The 19,651-nt window shown below is 40.1% G+C and overlaps 1 protein-coding gene across 3 annotated transcripts in view; it reads left to right on the plus strand.

The window, feature by feature from the left end:
- NCBP3 (nuclear cap binding subunit 3) overlaps positions 1–19,651 on the plus strand; it is a 32,995-nt gene that overhangs the window by 8,378 nt on the left and 4,966 nt on the right. For 2 of the 3 annotated variants that reach the window (XM_090290978.1, XM_090290977.1), the window contains exons 4-13: positions 3,170–3,295; positions 6,035–6,163; positions 6,390–6,466; positions 7,195–7,303; positions 9,827–9,926; positions 10,404–10,507; positions 12,238–12,532; positions 14,345–14,499; positions 18,095–18,250; positions 19,127–19,289. In XM_090290978.1, the coding sequence (XP_090147104.1) occupies positions 3,170–3,295; positions 6,035–6,163; positions 6,390–6,466; positions 7,195–7,303; positions 9,827–9,926; positions 10,404–10,507; positions 12,238–12,532; positions 14,345–14,499; positions 18,095–18,250; positions 19,127–19,289 (1,414 nt within the window). Of the gene's footprint in view, positions 1–3,169; positions 3,296–6,034; positions 6,164–6,389; positions 6,467–7,194; positions 7,304–9,826; positions 9,927–10,403; positions 10,508–12,237; positions 12,533–14,344; positions 14,500–18,094; positions 18,251–19,126; positions 19,321–19,651 lie in introns of all 3 variants that reach the window. The other variant, XM_090290979.1, reaches the window with a different exon arrangement.

Consider the following 19,651-nt stretch of genomic DNA (forward strand, 5'->3'; position numbering starts at 1 on the left):
CCACAGTCTACCACCAAACCCAGTCATTGTCAACATTTTGTGTATTTCCTTCTTATCTCTTCTGAGTATGGACTTTATTTTTGTTTTTCCCTTTCCTTTATAACTTGACAGGCTGTCATCTGCATTTTCCATGTCATTATATAGTCTGGGGTTAGTCTTTTAGATTCTTAATTTCTTACATTCATTCTTTTACATTTCTCTTTAATTATTTGCCCTTTTCTGTCTCCCGTATGTGTTCTTTAGCAAATCACTCTCACCCAAGCTTTGCTGCCTTCTCTTTTCTTGGGTCACCTCTCCTACTGTGAGTTTTTATATTTAGTGTCTTCCTTTTTTTGTTTCTATCATTCTAGTTTGAGGCCATGGGATTGGCTTCTTTTTCTCTGGATTTTTAGCAGTCTCCTTTCCTGCTACCTGTCATTCATTGTCTTCTTTCCTGTTAGAAAAATCCAAGACAATGCCCTCACCACCTTGCTTATAGTCAGCACTCGTTAAATGTCCAGTCCTCATTCCCTAATCCACCTGTACTGCCATCTCAGCAATTGGTCCTTTCTCATTGCTTGGGCACAAATCTAGGTTCCTGCTTTGTTTTATTTTAAGCAGTGACATTGTCAGCAAGGCGAGGAAGTGTTGAGCACTCTCCCTTGGCAGTCTTCCATCAGATTTTGAGCTTAACAGAGTTTCCATGTCTTGTGGGTCTTGCCACTGCCAGTTTGGCTCTCTTTTGAGAATGAACCCTTCTTATCCTCCAGGTGATTGAGACTAGTTTCTGTGTAGTGATACAGCTTTTGTATCTTCTTTACATCTCTACCTCCTTCTTTTGAACGAGATTTTCCATGGCCCATTTCTAGATGTGTATACCATTCTCTGTACATTAAAATAAAGACATCTGAAGCTAGAAGTCTTATTCCTTACCTTCTTGTTTTGTTTTGTTTTCAAGCTGTTTCCTCAACTAAGGTTTTTTGTTTGTTTTTTAAATAAAAATACTGTGATGTTATCTCTGGCCAGTGTGGCTCAGTTGGTTGGAGCACCATTCTGTAAACCAAAAGGTTGTGGGTTTGATTCCTGGTTAGGGCACATACCGGGATTGCGGGTTCAGTCCCCAGTTGGGGCGTGTGCGAGAGGCAGCAGATCAGTGTTTCTCTCCCTCTCTTCCTCCCTCCCTTCCACTGTCTCTAAAGTCAATAAGCATGCCCTCAGGTGAGGATTTTTAAAAAATGTAATGTTAGAATAATGCTGTGATGTTTTTGATATTTATTTTTGTCATTTCTTTTCATTTTTACTTTCTTTGTGTGTTTCATCTATGATTAAACCCTTGTTATCAGACGAACAAGTGTCCCACAATATATTTTCCCCCTGATCCTCAGTCTCTTCCCTCTGCCATCTCTGGGAGCTCTTCCTGTGGTTTGTTCCATCTCTTTACTAGGGATCTTTTTCATCCATCTGCATGGCTTTTAGCTCGAAGAACTGAGAAGGCCCACTGGTCTGACCCCTTCAGTTTCCCAGCCTGGATGTCCATTGTGAACACCCATCTCACATGGGCCTGGGTTCCGCTTCACTGCTGGTCACTAACAAGGACTTGCTGAGATTCACAGGTCTTGGTCTCTCCATCTTCAGGAGTCTGGGTGGCAGGAAGGTGTCACACCTACCTGGGCTCCCCTTAAACCTTTTCAAAATGACAAAACAACTATGTAAAAATTTTTAAATCTGAAAGTATTTAAATGTATTTTAAGTTTATTTGTTTTAAATAAAAGTAATGTGTGACATCAAAGCATGATGTAACAGATACTGAATTTTTGACAGAATTCCTTCGGAGAAGGGAAGGAGAGAAGGGATGTGAAGAGGTTGCACAGGCCCCAGTTTTATATGTAATGTTTTATTTTCCTCAAATCTTTTAAAGAAATTAAGCATAAAGCTAAGTGGTAAATATACAAGTATTTAAAATTTGTTTTTTCATATTGATATATTTACGTATTTCACAATTAAAAAGATTAAATGAGATAATATACTTAAGGTGTATTCTTTTTTTGACTAAGGTTCTTTTTTTGACTGTAGCCTTTCATCTTTATTCCTCCCCAGAGGTAACGACTATTATCAATGAGGATTGAATCATACTAGGTCTTTTTCTAGGTATTTGTTTACACAAATATGTGCCCTGAGAAAATATGTGTTGGTATTTGTTTTACTTTTTTAAATGTCATCACACAGTATGTATTTTTCTGCACCTTTTTTCCACTCTGTCTTAGAATCTTTCCATGGCATTTAAATAATATTCTATAATGTAGATAAACCATAATATAATCACTCTGAGAACTAGTGGGTTATTAGAAGTAGTGCTGCAATGAACACCTTGGTGTGAGCTGCTGTGTGAACCCACTGAGGAGTACCGGTGCCTCCAGGGCCCCTGCTGTTACATTTGTAACAGACACGCCCCATTTGGCCTTCAGAGTGGCTGTGCCATTTCACACTCCCACCAGCAGAGGGAGTGTGGCTCTTGCCCCCACACTACCAATAGTTGATAATAAAAGACATAAATTTAAAAAATTCTGGTTAATGAAAACTGGGTATCTTGTTTTAATATGCATTTTTATGATGTGAGGTCAACCATCTTTTCATATGTTTATTGTATTTCCTGTTGTGTGAATTGCCTGCTAACGTTCTTTGCCCATTTTTATTTTAAGCTGTCAGTTTCTTATTATTTTCAGGATTTCTTTAGTTTCCTTCTTTGCTTTATATCCAGGGCAGCATCTCTTTGTTTTCAGAAATTGTCTTAACTATTGAACATTTTTTTTGATACACATTTAAAAATTTTAGAATTAGCTTGTCAAGTTGAATGAATACTGTTGAATTTGGTAGTGCTTCAATTACTGCAGGCTAATTTGGGGAGAGCTAGTGTGTTTTATCAACAGTATTTGTTTAATCTTTCTCAGCCAAAGTGCCTGCTCTGAATTAAATCATTTGTTTAATGCTGCTTGGTCTGTGATAAAAATTAAAATAGTGGGTATTTTACTGTCATATCTCTCTCTCTCTCTCTCTTTTTTCAAATAGATGTCATCTCTTTCAGCATATTTCTCTTCTAAACACGTTATCTGAACTTGTAATGGGGTACCGGCGGGATGTGCAATAGCTGGGGGGGGGATCCTATCATCTTTTCTGTGTCCTGCTTTTCTAGCAATCCCTAAAGTGAGACTGGAGACCATCTACATCTGCGGCGTAGATGAGATGAGCACCCAGGATATCTTCTCCTATTTTAAAGAATATCCTCCGGCTCACATCGAATGGTTGGATGATACCTCCTGTAAGTACACCCAAGTTTTCCCTTGAGTATACTTTTGTTTCTTATTTTAAAAGTGCTCTTGCCATCTCAGATGGTGAATGATTATGGCCCAGACCACTTGTTTATGCCGGACCTCTGCCCTTAGCTCACGAGAGGAAAAGAAATGCCCATTGATGATAACCAGTTTCCCAGATTACACCCCATGAGTATGCTGAGTCAGCTCAGAGGCGGCGACTGGGGCTTAGAAAGCTGGGTGCTGGCATCTGATCCCAGTGTACGTGATTGGGGCCTCTTTTAGCTCCCATGATTCCCAACAAAAGGGTGGATCCAGCTGTGTAGGCTTGGGCCGAGGGCTGCGTTTTCAGGCCTTCAGCATTTGTCGTTGCAAGTTGCCATATGGTTATGCAGAGGGCTGGCTCTGCCTCCGTGTCTTTAACCTGGAACTGTATCAGAGCCCTCTGACACGTACCAGACCTCTCATCTCTGCTTGCTTTGGACTGTGTTTTCTGGAACTTCACCTGCTTGCACCAGCAGGTGAGCTGTTTAACCTATGAATCAATGGTGATTTTTAACTTGCCTCCACTGCAGGTCTGTCCTGACCTCTGGTGACCACTCTGCTAGATTCTTGTCTTTTTTTTTTTTTTTAAATTATAAGAGAAAGTTTATTTAGAAAGTTAGTGAGGTAGTAGAAGTGAGCCAGCTGGGCTGCGTGGGCTCAGGAAACAAGTGACAGAGGCAGAGGAAGGGCACTGGAGCTCAGGAGAGAGAAAGGCAAAGCTAATGTGCCTGTGGGGAAGAGGCTGGGGAAGTGAGAGGCACAGCGTGCTCCCCGTGAGGGAGAGGGAGAGGGAGAGGGAGAGTGTGCTCTGGGCCCTTCGTCTTGAGGGTTTTATTAGGACCAGGAGTTTAGGAAAGGTCTTAGGTGAGGATCTCAATAGAATATTTGTCAGCTTTATGTCGATGCTCCAAGATGAGATTTATTCCCCTGACTTTAACTGTCTTTGGATGTGGTTGGCACAAATGGTACTAATTGGATTTCTGCTATCTATCTCCTGAGTAGGGTGACTTAAGCTCTTTACCCTCTGGTTGGGGAGAAGAAGTGCAAACCATGTACCCTTATGTGTCCTTGTTTAGGGAAGATGGCTGTAAACTGCTTGGCCATTTAACTGTTTCAGTTTCCCTGCTCCACTTGTCCTGGCTTACTAGCCTGACTCGTTCCCTCCTCAGCGACTTCCATCTCTGAAGTTTTTTAGGGATGATGTGAGAGGACTGTTGGTCTTCAGTAACTGCTTCCTGCCGACAAGGGCCATGGTCCCTGCCTGTATAGAGTATGGAAGTCTCTCCCTGCCTGACGTAAGGGAGACAAGGGACTGGGATCTGAGACTGGGACAGAGAGGCTGTTAGCAATTCTTCCAGAGAGGGGTAGGCTAGAACCCCCAAGGCATCATTGTCTTGATGTGGAACTGTTTTATCCAGAAGTGAAGCTGGTTGGCTTCTTGTCTCGTTTCTCGTCTGGCTTTACTTACTGCCAGCTTGCTGACCTGCGAGGTTGTGCCCTGTATAGCAGCCTGGTTCTTCTGGCTGCTTTCTCTGGAAGATTTTGATTCGTTGTTCTCATTGAAAGCAGAAGAAACATGACTGAGTAAAAGAGTTTTCTCCTTTTTTCTTTTTCCTAAACTTAACATTATCCAAGTGAGGGGTTGGCTAACTTTTTAAAAATAAAATGCTGGGTAGTAAATACTTTAGGCTTTGTAGGTCATAGAGTCTCTGTCACATTTATTCGGCTCTGCCATAATTACATGAAAGCAACCATGGACAATATGTAATTGAATGAGCCTGTTTTCTATAGAACTGTGTTCATAAAAACGGGCAGTAGATGTGTAGTCTGTTGTACAGTAACTATACCTAAATAAAGCTGATGTAAATATAAATAAACAAATAACTAAATGACAGGTGATAGGCTGGATTTGGCCTGCAGGTTATAGTTTGTTAACCACTTGTTTAAGTCATTAAAACTAGTTAAGGGATATTGTAATTGGAGTGACCCTTAGAAGCATCCAGTTCAACTACCTCATATTGTGCATTAGAAACTGAGAAATAGAGAAGGGAAATTGTTTGCCCAAGGCCACATGGCGTGTCAGTAGCAAAGGTGAGACTCTTTAGACTTTCATTTCCCAAACTGAGATATAAATGCTCTTTTAAATAGTTAAACGGCTTTCTTTTTTATAAGACTTCCCAAAACCCTTTTCTTGGTAAATTCTCTTCCTTGAGGAAGAAAATTTAATTAGTTGCTACAAAGCCCAGTGTCTGTTATGCCTCCATTGTATGGTATATCCCATGACGATGACAGCATCAGTGGGGGAACATCATTTGAAAGTAGATCTGGATGATAAGCAGCAGCATAAGGCTTCCCATTAGGGGCAGTGGCATGAAGGGTAATCCGAATTTATTTGATAATTATCATTATAATCCTCATCAAGAACTAACACCTAGCACTCACTGTGTGCCAGGCATTTTTAATATTCAAACGTTTTTTCATGGAATCTTTGACCATTATTTTGTGGAACCCAGTTTCATAACGTAGCTCTAGGCTAATTTCATCAAAGAGTTTTTACTGCTACTTTCTATCCTTTTCATCAGATGGTTTGTGCATTTATTGGTATCGATCTGTACCTAGCTGAGGCTGTAACAGTGAATATGATGCCGCTTCTGCTGTCAGGGAACTTAACCATATGGCTGTGATGCAACGTTTTATTTTAGGTAATGTGGTTTGGCTGGATGAAATGACAGCCACTCGAGCCCTTATCAATATGAGTTCTCTGCCAGACCTGGATAAGATAAGAGGCAAGGATGCCAATGAGGACAAGTCATCTGAGAAAAGCAGAAAAGGTAACTGAACACAAACGAGGGACTTTTGGGTGAAAGTCCTGTTATATACTCAGTCGGTTTGGGTTTCTGTGCAGAGTGTTATATACTATCTCCTCACCAGTCATTTCTGAAATAGGCTCTGATGTTTTGGCTCATCATTAAATAGAAGAAGAAAATAATTGGATATTAAAGTGATATGAGATGGAGTTATGTTAAAGTTCACCTTGTCCCTCACATTCCATTTTAGGCAAGCAAGAAGACAGTTCAGATGATGATGAGGCTGAAGAAGGAGAAGTTGAAGATGAAAACTCAAGTGAAGTAGAGGTTAGTAATAGGGAAAAGATATATGTAAGGTTTTACTGTAAAAAACTGCTTACTATCTTTTTATTTATAAGGCTTAAAGACTCAGTAAGTTGTGTTCTTCCTCTGGCTCTCACCATTAGGCCTTCTGAGGATGACCAAGCCCTTGGCCTTTAAGTTTGTGTGACTAATGAATGATTCCTCTTGAGATCTTAGAATAGTACTCACACTTCTGTAAAAGAAAATGATTTTATTGAGAAATACTTTGAAGGGTTATCTAATCAGTAAAATTAAGAAAAAGCAAGTAGTGGCATGTTTCCTAATGGGTTATGTACAATCGTTAGAAAAATTGAAGTGTATTCATTTAAGAAAATATGCATTGAGTGCTTACTATATACCAAATTCTAGGTGCGGGGGATATAGCGTCAAGCAAAACAAAGTCTTTGCCCTCTTGGAGCCTACATTCTAGTGGGGAAGACAGACAGTACACAGATACACAGATATAGAATGTCAGGAAGTGATAAGTGCTGTGAAGAAAATTAAGAAGGGTAAGTGGATAGAGAACGTTGGAGACTTTTTTTTTTTTTTTTTTTTTTTTTTTTACAAGGTGGTCAGGGAAGATCTCTAACTTAGAAACTTTAGAGGAACTAGTGGAGCAACGCTGAACACTTTCCTAATCAATGCTAACTTTGCTACTGAATCAAAGTGAAAATGGCTTAATTTTTATATTGCAATACTCTTTTTTCCTTAAGTTGGACACATTATCTCAGGTAGAAGAAGAGTCTCTGCTAAGGAATGATCTTCGTCCAGCTAACAAACTTGCTAAAGGAAATAGGTTATTCATGAGATTTGCTACAAAAGGTAAATGTGATATTTGGTATTGATTTTTATTTTTACTCAAAGTGATTTATTATTGAGTAACATCTTCCTCTTTTGAATCAGAAGTTAGATCAAATAATCTCTTAAGTCCCTTCAAACTATAGTATTTTGTGCTTATGAAATGATGGCTTGTTGCCTGAGTTGGAATTTCTGACTTTCAAAGTAAATATTAAGTATTTGTATCCCTTTGTGATTTCTGGCTAAAGTAAGTTAGTTTCTGTTAAAGCTAGTTTGACTCGTGTGCTTTTCAGCCAATTTATCATCTGAACTATGAAAACTGTTTTAAATTGTATATTTTTATGTATCACAGCAGTATCCTCCTGGACATTGCTCATAGTGCCATTCAGCTCTAATTCTTTAAGGAATTAAATCAGGTCTCTAATAATTTGTAAGGCTTTTTATGCACAGTGATTTTTGATGTACATTAAACACACACAGTTTCTTTTTAATTGTTTGAGAGTTAGAGATGATAACCCTTCACCCTTGAATACTTCAATATGTATTTCTGAAGAACAAGGACTTTGTTTTACACACAGCACAGTTATCAAAATCAGGAAATTTAACATTAATACAACACTATTACATAATCTATAGTCCACATCCAGATTTTGTCAGCTGTTCCAAGAATCCCCCACTCTGTATATTGAAACTGTCTTACATAGTGAATACTGTGTGTAGCACTTCTTGATGATGATGATGATGGTGATGATGATGATGATGATGATGATTTTCAAATAAATTTGGATTTTCCTTTATATTTCCCCCCCACTAAATCAGATCCACTTTAGGACTGAGTGTTGAAGGATGCTGTATATCCTTAGTCTCCCTGAATCTGGAACTCCTCCTCCGCTTTGTTTTCCTTGACTGAACTATCTTCTAAAGCGTATAGGCTCATTATCGTATAGACTGCTCTTTGGTGCAGGTTGCCTCCTGTCTCTCCCTGGTTAGATTCAGGTTGCGCAGTTTAGGCGGCGCCACAGGAGCGATGCTGTGCTGCTTTCCGTGCATCACATCAGGGGCGCGTGCTAACTTTCATCGCTCGGTGAAAGGGATGGTTGCCAGGGTTCTCTGTACTGTGAAGTTTATATTTTTTTCACTTGTAATTTTAAAATTTGTGGGAAGATACTTTGAGATTGATTATGTAAGTAGCCTGTTGCTCATCAAACTTTCACGCAGTAGTTTTAGCATCCATTGACTTTTTAACTCATCATTTATTAGTTGGCAATCTGCTGTGAGGAGTAGCTTTCCCTTTTACCTGTTTGTTTGTTTATTTATTTATTTATTTATAACAGCTTAGAGTCATTGAGTTTTATTTTATTCACTGGGTTATCATACATTGCTGTCATTATTTTGATTCACGAATTGTCTTGGATTTGGCCAGTAGAGCCCCTTCCACTTGTGTGCTTTAGACATGTCTCCATGATGCTTGGATCACTTTATGGCACACTAAAACAGCTTGTTTTTCCAGATCCAATTCGTATTTTCCTTTCCTCAGATCTGGAACTAGCCATTTCTCCTTAGGCATATTTTTCTGTAGGGAACACATACTAGTTTGTGCTGCTAAGTTTACCCATAGCACTGATGTACTCACATTGGGGTTCGTTGTCCTTTGTAGACAGTGAGTGCCTAAGGAGCTGTCAGAGTCCTTTATATTATGAAAATTCTGTGTGATCACTGACCACCTTTCCTTCCTATTAATTGGCATTTAAAAAAAAATCCTCATCCAAGGATAGGCATATTGATGTTTTTTTAGAGAGGTGGGGTAGCGGGGGGGGGGGGGGGGACAGAGACATCAATGTAAGAAAAACATTGATTGGTTGCCTCCCATGCGTGCCCCAACCTGACTGGGGATTGAACCCGCAGCCTTTCAATGTACCTGTCGACACTCCAACCGAGCCACCCAGCCCCGGCTAATTTGCATTTTAACTTTGTAACAAAGGGAGCTTTTCTACATTTACTCATTTGAGTGGTTATTTGAGTATATTCTAGGTAAACGGTATCATACTGTTTTCTTTAAGCCATTTTAAGAAAATCAGGATAGACTGGAAAAAGTGGTTTATCAGATATATGGAATTTATGTATAGTCTGTTTCTTTAATTCTGATTCTGTTACTGGAGTGTTGTCATTCTGAAATGAATGTCACCTTTGAGGGAGCAGTGAAAATGCCACCTCTTTTAAAAAGCCTTTTTGATTTCTGAGCACCTGTAGTGACTGAAGCTCTCTTATACTTCTTAGAACCTTGTGTATTGTATTTAGATTTTTCTAATAGTACTTTCTCTATGAAGTCAACTCATTAACAGCAACTTCACCTCATTCATCTGTTTTGTTCTACCCACTTCCCCCTCCACACACACACACCGCACTTAGGCACTCAGGGAGTGAATGTGCTGATCTGATCCCAGCTATGGAAACACAGTCCTTTCTTTCTTTCTTTTTTTAAAAACTATTCCTCATTGTTTTCACAACCACAGGAAATCCTAGGTAACTGTTGTAATTAATTTTTAGATGACAAAAAGGAACTTGGAGCAGCCAGAAGAAGTCAGTATTACATGAAATATGGGAATCCAAATTACGGAGGCATGAAAGGAATTCTTAGTAATTCTTGGTGAGTCCAAAAGTGTGAAATACAACAGTTAAACTTTCCTTAATCCTTCAGTTGGTATTCTGCAGTGGAACATCAACACCGTGTGTGGACTCAAAGGATGATAAGAGGGAAGAGTGCTAGATTCTTTTATTTTTAATTGATTTTTTAGAGAGGGATAGAAAGGGAGAGAGAGAAACATCGATTTGTTACACTTATTTATGCATTTATTAATTGATTCTTATGTGTGCCCTAACTGGGAATCGAACTGACAACCTTGGCATATCAGGACCACCTTCTAACCAACTGAGCTACTTGGCCAGCGCCAAGTGTAAGATTCTTAACTGTGGTAAATGGTGTGAGAATGCTGAGTTTCAGTTTTATTTCAGATGTCTCTCTCAACACCTGACATTGTGTCAGTGTGTAGTTGAAATTAATCAGTGGGTTTCAAGGTCTTTCCTGGTGGTCTTTGATTTTGTGCTTATTTTGGCAATGTTGCAGGAAGCGAAGATATCATTCCCGTCGCATTCAGCGGGATGTGATCAAGAAGAGAGCCCTGATTGGGGACGATGTTGGCTTGGCGTCCTATAAACACCGACATTCCGGTAGTTGCCTGCTCAGCTCTTGGGTAGACACATGTTTGGCTCCCGAAATCATATTTTTATTCTTAATACGGTCTTTTAAGGTTCCAAACTTTATCATCCTCTCTTCCTTGCCCTCACCCTCTGCCAACATATAGGAAAGTAAGTCAAGTCACAGTTAATTTTAAATTGCCCATACAAAGAGGTCAAGTGATTTTATAAAAGCTGTTCTAACAAAAGTCCTAATGTGACATAGGGAAAATTAAAATAAAACTATTCTTAGGTATCTAATTTTTCCTACTATTTATATCAAAAGCTGCATGAAAATTTTTTTAAAAATATTTTTTCATATAAACTGATTTTATTGTTCCTTTGTCTGAAAATTGAAAACAGGCTGCTATGTCTATTATTTTATGCTTATTTGACTGTGCAAATGAATGCCTCCAAAAAGTGGGATATCATGACTCAGGTTTTCTCTTCTCTCTTCTCCTCTCCTCTCCTCTCCTCTTCTCTCCTCTCTTCTTCCTTCCTTCCTATGCTTACTGTAAAAGAACCATTTTCATTATGTTTTATAAAGATTTGTTTTTATTTTGAACTTAATCTACAGGATCTTCTACATGCTTTATAGAGCTAGTTAAGTCTGCATACAAACATGGAATAACATGCATATACATTTATCATTGTAATAAGACTAGGGAGAGGTGAAGTCTATACCTTTTTACTTAATGTATATATTGAAAATTGTATATTTGAAATTTGCACCTTATGCAGTTACACTTCTCCATTGTCAGTTACTTTAAGATATTTAAGATATTTTTATCATGCAATCTTTATATTCATATTAAAGAAATTAAAAAGATTTCCCCTAGCACTCCAGTGTAACCTTGGCTTCATTTTACATTTTTCCTATTCATTTCTTTTCATAATATATATTATAATTTTTGTGAGCATATGTTTTATATTCTGCTACTTCAACTATTTCTAAGCATTTTTTCATTAAAGTTATAGTTGGCTGATGGTATGGTGTATAAAGTCACCATGATCATTGAAGGATCTGGTCATACCATTTTTGTCAGTTGATCAATATATAACCTTGTTTGATGTTTGTTTCTGTTTAAAGACACCTTATTGTTATACATACATATGTTTAATACACTTATTAACATGAACTCATAGTCAACAGCACTATGTAAGTCATGCCTGAACAAAGCTTATCTAATACACACATTTTCCTCTTAAGGTTCATAATATCCTCCTTGCACTTAGGAACATTAAACAGTTTGGGCATTACTAAACAGTGAAATCGCCAACAAAAGTCACACAAACCTGGCACTCAGTAGATTGCACCAGGATACTTACTTACAGTGGGAGAGATGAAACAAGGAGGGCGGAGTAGTGCCTCGGTTGGTCTCAGCTGGGAATGTGCGTGTGTGGTGGCTCAGATCTAGTTCTGCACATGAAAGCACTGCGAGTTAGAAATAAATATGGCAGATTTGCAAATATAGTCTGTGAATAATGACAATTGACTATATTTAAGATAATTTTATAATATCTAATAGACTGCTAGATCATACTTTACCTAGCCATTCTTCTGTTGTAGTTTTTGGAATGGTAACCAGATTGGCACTGTTATAGATAATGCTTTAATAAAATCGTGGGCTTGGGACCCCGTTCTTTGAAAAAGATCATTGAAGTGAACAGAAAATTAAACTTGTCAGTACTTTTCCTAATGTTTTTTTGGTTAAATTCCTTAGGACTAGTGAATGTTCCTGAGGAACCCATTGAAGAGGAGGAGGAAGAGGAGGAAGAGGAGGAGGACCAAGACATGGATGCAGATGACAGGGTGGTGGTAGAGTACCATGAGGAGCTCCCAGCTCTCAAGCAGACCCGGGAGCGGAGCACACCCAGGCGGTCCAGTGCCAGCAGCTCAGACTCTGATGAAATGGACTATGATCTAGAACTGAAAATGATTTCCACTCCCTCACCAAAGAAAAGCATGAAAATGACTATGTATGCTGATGAAGTGGAATCTCAGTTGAAAAATATTAGGTAAAATTACTTTTTATTTTTGTCAGTGCTTGCTTTTAATTTGATTTTAAATACTAATTTCTAACTTTAATTCTTAGTTTTATAATCACTATCTGTTCTCATTTTAGTCTTTTGTAGAGTTTGAATAAAAGTATTTAATTTTTTCCTTAAAACATACACAATATTTTATACATATAAATATATATAAAAAGTGAAAATCACCTGTGTAATCACCCTCTCCTAAGATAAGGACTGTTAGCAATTGGGTGAATAACCTTCCTGCTAGTCTTATGCAAATACATAATACATGGAGAAATTATAGATATATTTGTACAGAAATGCTATTTATATTGTTTTGTAGTATGCTTTTTCCATTTAATATATTGTAGTCATCAGCTATTTTTTCAACTGTATGTAGTCCATTGTTTGAAAGTATCATGGTTTATATAACCCAATCTCTTATTTGTTTATTTATTTATTTATTTTTAGAGAGAGGGGGGCAAGGAGAAAGAGAGGGAGAGAAACATCACTGTGTGGTTGCCTCTCACTCACGCCCCCAACTGGGGGACCTGACATGCAACCTAGTCATGTGTCCTGACTGGGAATCGAACCAGCGATGCTTGGCTTGCAGGCTGATGCTCAAACCACTGAGCCACAGCAGCCAGGGCTAACCCAATCTCTTATTGATGAACATTTAGTTTTCTTTTTTCTTACTATCACACTAATAGATAAATAAATATTTATCTTGAATTCCAGTTATTGCACGAAAAATATGCATATTTTAAAATGTGGTATTGCTGCCCTGGCTGGGTGGCTTAGTTGGTTGGAGCATTGTCCCATACACCAAAAGATTGTGGGTTCAATCCCTGGTCAGGGCACATACCTGGGTTGTGGGTTTAATCCCCGATTGCGGCGTGTACAGGAGGCAACCGATCAATGTTTCTCTCTCTTCCCCTCTCCCCCTCCCTCCCTCCCTCTCTCTCTCCCCCTTCCTCTCCTTCTCAAATTAGTGAATATATCCTTGGGTAAGGATTAAAAAAAATTTTTTTTTAAATGTGGTGTTGCTAAATTTCATTACAGAAAGGTTTTATTCGTTCCCATTGTGACCTGTTACCCACATACTCACCGAGGTTAGGTACTGTCACTAATTTTTGCCAATTTCATGGACAAAAAAATTAGTTACTTTAATGTACATTTCTTTGATGACTAGTGGGGATGAGCAGAACCCTGAGGGAAGATAGCTTATGCCCAATTCAAAGGGTTGGAATCTGGGGGTGCTCTCAGGTGTGCTTGGTGGTGTATTTGGGGAAAGGGAAAGAAACGTTCAGGCTGTTTTGTGTGGCTTTATTCACAGCCCTATTTTTAGTTTTCACAGAACTTTGTAATGGTAAATGCTGCCAAAATAATGCTGCTCCCTAGAATGGTAGCAGATTTCTCTGACAGAGAAGTCAACCCTTTAAAGAAAGAGGTTGCATACTCTTATATCTTGACTCTGGCCAAATTGCAGCCTGGGTGAGCAGAGCTCCCAAGCCCTTTACAGACCTCTGCCTTACCATTTGTCTCAGGCTAAGGGGACTCACAGTTACGTGCTCTGTGATAGCTTTACAGATACCACGTGTGGGAACCACCCTGGAAAGCTCAGGAACCTGCTCACCTTGGCCAGTCTCTTTACAACAGGCTGATCATGATTTTTATAAACAAATAATTATTGGTGTAAGTGAATGTTGGCTATGTTAGATTGGGTTTTTTAAATTGTTTCCTCAAAAGTATGAAATTGTTGCATGGGCATTGTCCCACAGTTGAACTTGGTTAACTGTGTCCCTATTTTTTAAGGAACTCTATGAGGGCAGATACTGTATCGGCAAGCAATATCAAAAACCGAATTGGTAACAAATTACCGCCTGAGAAATTTGCAGATGTCCGGCATTTATTAGATGAAAAACGTCAGCATACCCGTCCACGGCCATCGGGCAGCAATACTAAATCAGGTATTGTTGTTCAGTTGTGTTTCGAGGCTTCAGAAAGCAAACTGGGGCAGGGATAGGTTTTTAGATAAAATGTTGCCATTTGTGGACAGATTAAGTTGTTCTGATTCATCATTTCTAAATTTTGAGTTAGACATGAAAAATAATCGTAAGAGTAATAGAAATTAGACTTCTGGTCAAGATGGAGGTGTAGGTAAACACTCTTTGCCTTCTTGCACAACTAAGAAAAAATTAGAACTAGACCACAAAACAGATATCACCCAGAACTGTGAGAAAATTTAGCTGTACGGAAGTCTGACAACCAAGAATTTAAAGAAGCCATATTGAGCCCTGGCTACTGTGGCTCAGTGGATTGAGTGCTGGCCTGCAAACTGAAAGGTCGCTGGTTCAATTCCCAGTCAGGGCACGTGCCTGGTTTGTGGGCCAGGTCCCCAGTTGGGGGCATGCGAGAGGCAACCAATTGATGTCTCTTGCATGTTGGTGTTTCTCTCCCTCTTTCTCTCTCCCTTCCCCTCTCTCTAAAAGTAAATAAATAAAATCTTTAAAGAAGCCACATTGATCCAAACAGGAGGGATAAAGCCGCGATGCAGCATGGAGAAGTAGCTGAATGGGCAGTCCCGCATTCACGTGTAGTGTCACATGGTAGATAAAAATCAGGAGGGATATCTCAGGAGCGAGCAGTCCCAGCCCCAGGCCAGACCACACAGTCCAGGGTTCCAGTGCCAGGAAGATAAATCCCCATAACTCCTAGCTATAAAAACTGTTGGGGGTTGGGACAGTGGAAGAAACTGCCACATTTTCAGGAGACTCCTCTTAAAGGCCCTGCATGGCCTTACGACTTATGGAGACCCACCCACGCTGGGATTCAGCACCAGGGCAACAACTGGAAGGGCACCAGTTGTATACAGGGAGAAAGTCAAGTAACTGGAAGCAGGGTGAGTGCTGGGAGACAGCTTCCTCCAAGGCAAACCTCCAGAAGCCAGGCAGTGGCATTGTCCTCTCTCTGAGCCCTCCCCTGACACAGAGCCACAAAGTGGTGAAGTGGGTTTCCCCATCCTGGTGATTACCTAAGGCTCTACCCCACACAATTTACCAGTGCCTTTTCTACAATTGACCGTTCTACTAAGACACGGAGTCAAAGCCGCTCTACCTAATACACAGAAACAAACACAGGGAGGCTGCCAAATTGAGACAAAGAAATAGTGTCCAAATGAAAGAACAGAACAAAACCCCAGAAAAAGAACTAAATAAAACAGAGATAACCAACCTATCAGATTCAGAGTTCAAAACACTGGTGATCAGAATGCTCAAAGAAGTCATTGTGTGTGGCAACAGCATAAAAAAGACCCAGGCAGAAATGAAGGTTACATTAAGTGAGATAAAGAAAAATCTACAAGTAACCAACAGTGGAGAGGATGAAGCTGAGAATCAAATCAATGATTTGGAACATAAGAAAAAAGCATTCAATCAGAACAGCAAGAAGAAAAAATAATTTAAAAACACAAACGAAGATAGTCTAAGGAACCTCTGCGACATCTCCAAAGGTACCAGCATCTGAGTCATAGGTATGCCAGAAGGAGAAGAGGTAGAGCTAGAAATTGAAAACTTATTTGAAAAAATAATGAAAGAAAACTTCCCTAATTTGGTGAAGGAAATATGCATACAAGTCTAGGAAGCACAGAGAGTCCCAAACAAGTTGGACCCAAAGAGGACCTTACCAAAACATCATAATTAAAATGCCAAAGGTTAAAGATAAAGAATCTTAAAAGCAGCCAGAGAACAGAAGAGTTACCTACAAAGGAATTCTCATTAGAATAGCAGTGGATTTCTCAAAAGAAACTGCAGGCAAGAAGGGACTGGCAAAAAGTATTCAAGGTGATGAAAAGCAAGGACTTACAACCAAGATTACTCTATCCAGCAGAGCTGTCATTTAGAATGGAAGGGCAGATAAAGTGCTTCCTAGACAAGGTAAAGCTAAAGGAGTTTATCATCACCAAGCCATTATTACATGAAATGTTAAAGGGACTTACTTAAGAAAAAGAAGATCAAAACTGTGAGCACTAAAATGGCAACAAATTCACAACTATCAACAACTGAATCTAAAAAACAAACTATGCAAACAACCAGAAGAACAGAATCACAGACATGGAGATCATTTGGAGGGTTATCAACTGGGAGGGGGAAGGGGGAGAAATGGGGGAAAAGATGCAGGGATTAAGAAGCATAAATTGGTAGGTACAAAACAGGGATGTTAGGAATAGTATAGGAAATGGAGGAGCCAAAGAACTTATATGCATGACCCATGGACATGAACTGAGGGGGGTATTGTTGGAAGGAATTGGGGTACCAGGCTGAGGGGGGCAAAGGAAAAAAAATTGGGACAACTGTAATAGCATAATCAATAAAAGATGTTTTTTTAAAAGAGTAATAGAAATTAAATTGTTATTGTAGAAATGGTTAAGTATTTGAACTAGAGGTGCATCTAACAGGTACTTGGCCGTGGCTGCTGTGCACCAGGCTCTGGGCTATGTACTGGGAATGTTCGAAGTCTTTGGAGGGGATGCAGAATCATCTTGGAACTGAGAGAGAAACACAAGTGCACATATCCAGATTATTCCACCCAGAACAGAGTGGAGGAGGTGCCCTGATGGTCCTGTAAGCAGTGTGCTGCAGGAGCAGAGGGCAGCTGGGTCTACTGGCAGGATTGTGGAAGGCTTCTCAGAGAAAGTGGCCTTAGCGTGAGGCCTTGGGGAGGGAATAGGATCTCAGTTGGCAAATGTTTTTTGAGGAAGTAACCTGATCTTATATCTATTTTAGAAAGATAACTTGGGAGCAGAGTGGGGTGGTATAGAGTTAAGTAACAAGGGCCTGAACTAGGTCAGGGACTGCAGAGACAGAATAGACGAGAACATCAAACCTTGTGAAGGAAGAAGATTCCGCACTGGGATGTGAGGGATGGAAGGGAGAGGAGCCAAGGGGCCCAGGCCTGAGGGACTATAGTGATGGAGATGCCGCTCTCTGAGAGAATAAGCAGGATGGATAAAATCTCCAGCACAATGACTTGCTAATAAACATGGTTTTGTTATTAGAACTCAGGAGGACAGGCGGATTTCGGGGAAGGGAGTGTTTAGAGAAAAAAGAAATTTGATTTGGGACATCCTCCTTGATCCTTTGTTTTTCTCCACTTGCATTATATTGTTAAGTGTAATAAGTTTACTGAGAACTTCTCATATGTTCAAAGATTGTGGCTTCTGCCCTCAGGAGGTTTGCAGTATTGTGTGTTAGCTGAAATGTTTGTCAAGTATGTGGTCTGCTTGGTTCTACTTAAAAAACAAAAAACAAGAGTTGATTCTGCCTCAGAGATTCCTTTCCTGAGCAGTCAGCTGAGACTTTTTCCCCCTGAGAGTCCCTACATCTGAATTTTCCTGAGGGAATCCAGACTGATTGCATAGTGAGAGGCTTTTAGAAGCTTGAACATGTCAGGTCCTTTGTCCTCACTCAGGGAGATCTGGACCAGGTTCTGTAGTGACCTCAGGGTGACAGTACAGATAGCAAAGTGCATGCGCTTGGTAACAACAGTATTTTTTTATTTTTCTAGATATACGCCAGCGATTAGGAAAAAGACCACATTCTCCAGAAAAGGCTTGTAACCCCATTGTTCGGAGAGAGCCCTTTTCTGATGTACATAGTAGGCTAGGTGTTCCCAGGCAAGACATTAAAGGCCTCTATTCCGATACTCGGGAGAAGAAACCAGGTTGGTAACACTTCAGACTGATGGGAATCGGAACTGGGTAAGGGCAGGTACAATGCACAGAGATACTTTGTTAGCAGGAGGCAGTAAATAGCAAACGCCAAAAATAAATTTTCTTCTTCCATTATAATTACTGTAGTAATAACAACAACTGTGACGACCACAGCAATAACGGTAACAGTATGGAAAATTTTAAAAATAGAAAACGAGGCTCACCCTGGTTCTTTCTGTTTAGCACAGATACTTCTTAGTTTCATGTATGCTATTTCCAGTCTTGTCTATATGCATCTTACTTTTGCATATAGCATTCTATCATAGTCATATTTCTACATTGTTATATTCTTTATAAATAAAACTTAATTACCTTGTAGCGTGGCTATACTATGAAATTCTAAACACATATTTATCGTTAGATATTGATAAAGTGTATTTTTAAAATTAATGGAGAGTGGGCAGAATCTCTAAAAGGTTACAGTGTTGTAGGCCCATCAGTTTGTAGAATGTCATAGCTGGGAGGGGATGCCCACTCCTGGCAGAATGCAGCTGTACACAGGGTAGTGAGTCTCACCAGGGAGAGGCAGGTGTAGCATAGACAGACTCCCCAGTGATTCTGATGTGCCTAGGAAGTGGGGGGGTGGGGGCTTATGTGCACTCTCTGTGAAGATCTCTCTTTGGGTCGAGATCCCTGCATTTGCAGGCAGGGGATGGCAGCCAGGAAATGGGATTACTTGCCCAAAGCTACATAGTGGTTCCAAGTGCTGCAGGACCCTCCCCCGAGTGCGGCCTGCTCAGCGGGTGTTGGCAGCACCCCTGCTTCCTCAGTACTGCCCTGCTCTTAGCAGTGACTGCCGAAACTAAAATGCCTTCTCATTCGAACAGGTAGTTTATGGACTCGCTTAGGACCTGCATCCAAGACCAAAGAAAAGAACATGAAGAAAGTGGATCACAGGGCTCCTGGCGCTGAGGAAGATGACTCCGAGTTGCAGAGGGCATGGGGGGCTCTGATTAAGGAGAAAGAACAGTCTCGCCAAAAGAAGAGCCGGTTAGACAGCTTACCGTCTCTCCAGATTGAAGTTAGTCGGGAAAGCAGCTCTGGGTCCGAGGCAGAGTCTTGATGCCCTTGGGGTTGATGGCCGCTGCCCTAAAGGTTGACATTCTTGCGCAGGGTGGGGTGCACAGTAGGAACCTCCCCTGCAGGAGTTGGTGCCCCTCCTGCTTTCACTCCTGCGGTCACCCTCAGCTCTTGCTGCTTTAGCAAGACTCTGAAGAATATGACGTGTTTTGAAGGGCATGTCTTTTGCTGCAGAGTTATAGTTCTGGGCCCTCCATTTTTTTCCTACCACCCCACAAGCTTTACCCTTTGAGAAAAAGGCAGCCCTCCAGATTTTGTAGATGTTTTTCTTA

The sequence above is a fragment of the Furipterus horrens genome, unplaced genomic scaffold (assembly GCF_987537825.1).
Source record: "Furipterus horrens unplaced genomic scaffold, mFurHor1.1.pri manual_scaffold_11, whole genome shotgun sequence".
Lineage (NCBI taxonomy): Eukaryota > Metazoa > Chordata > Mammalia > Chiroptera > Furipteridae > Furipterus > Furipterus horrens.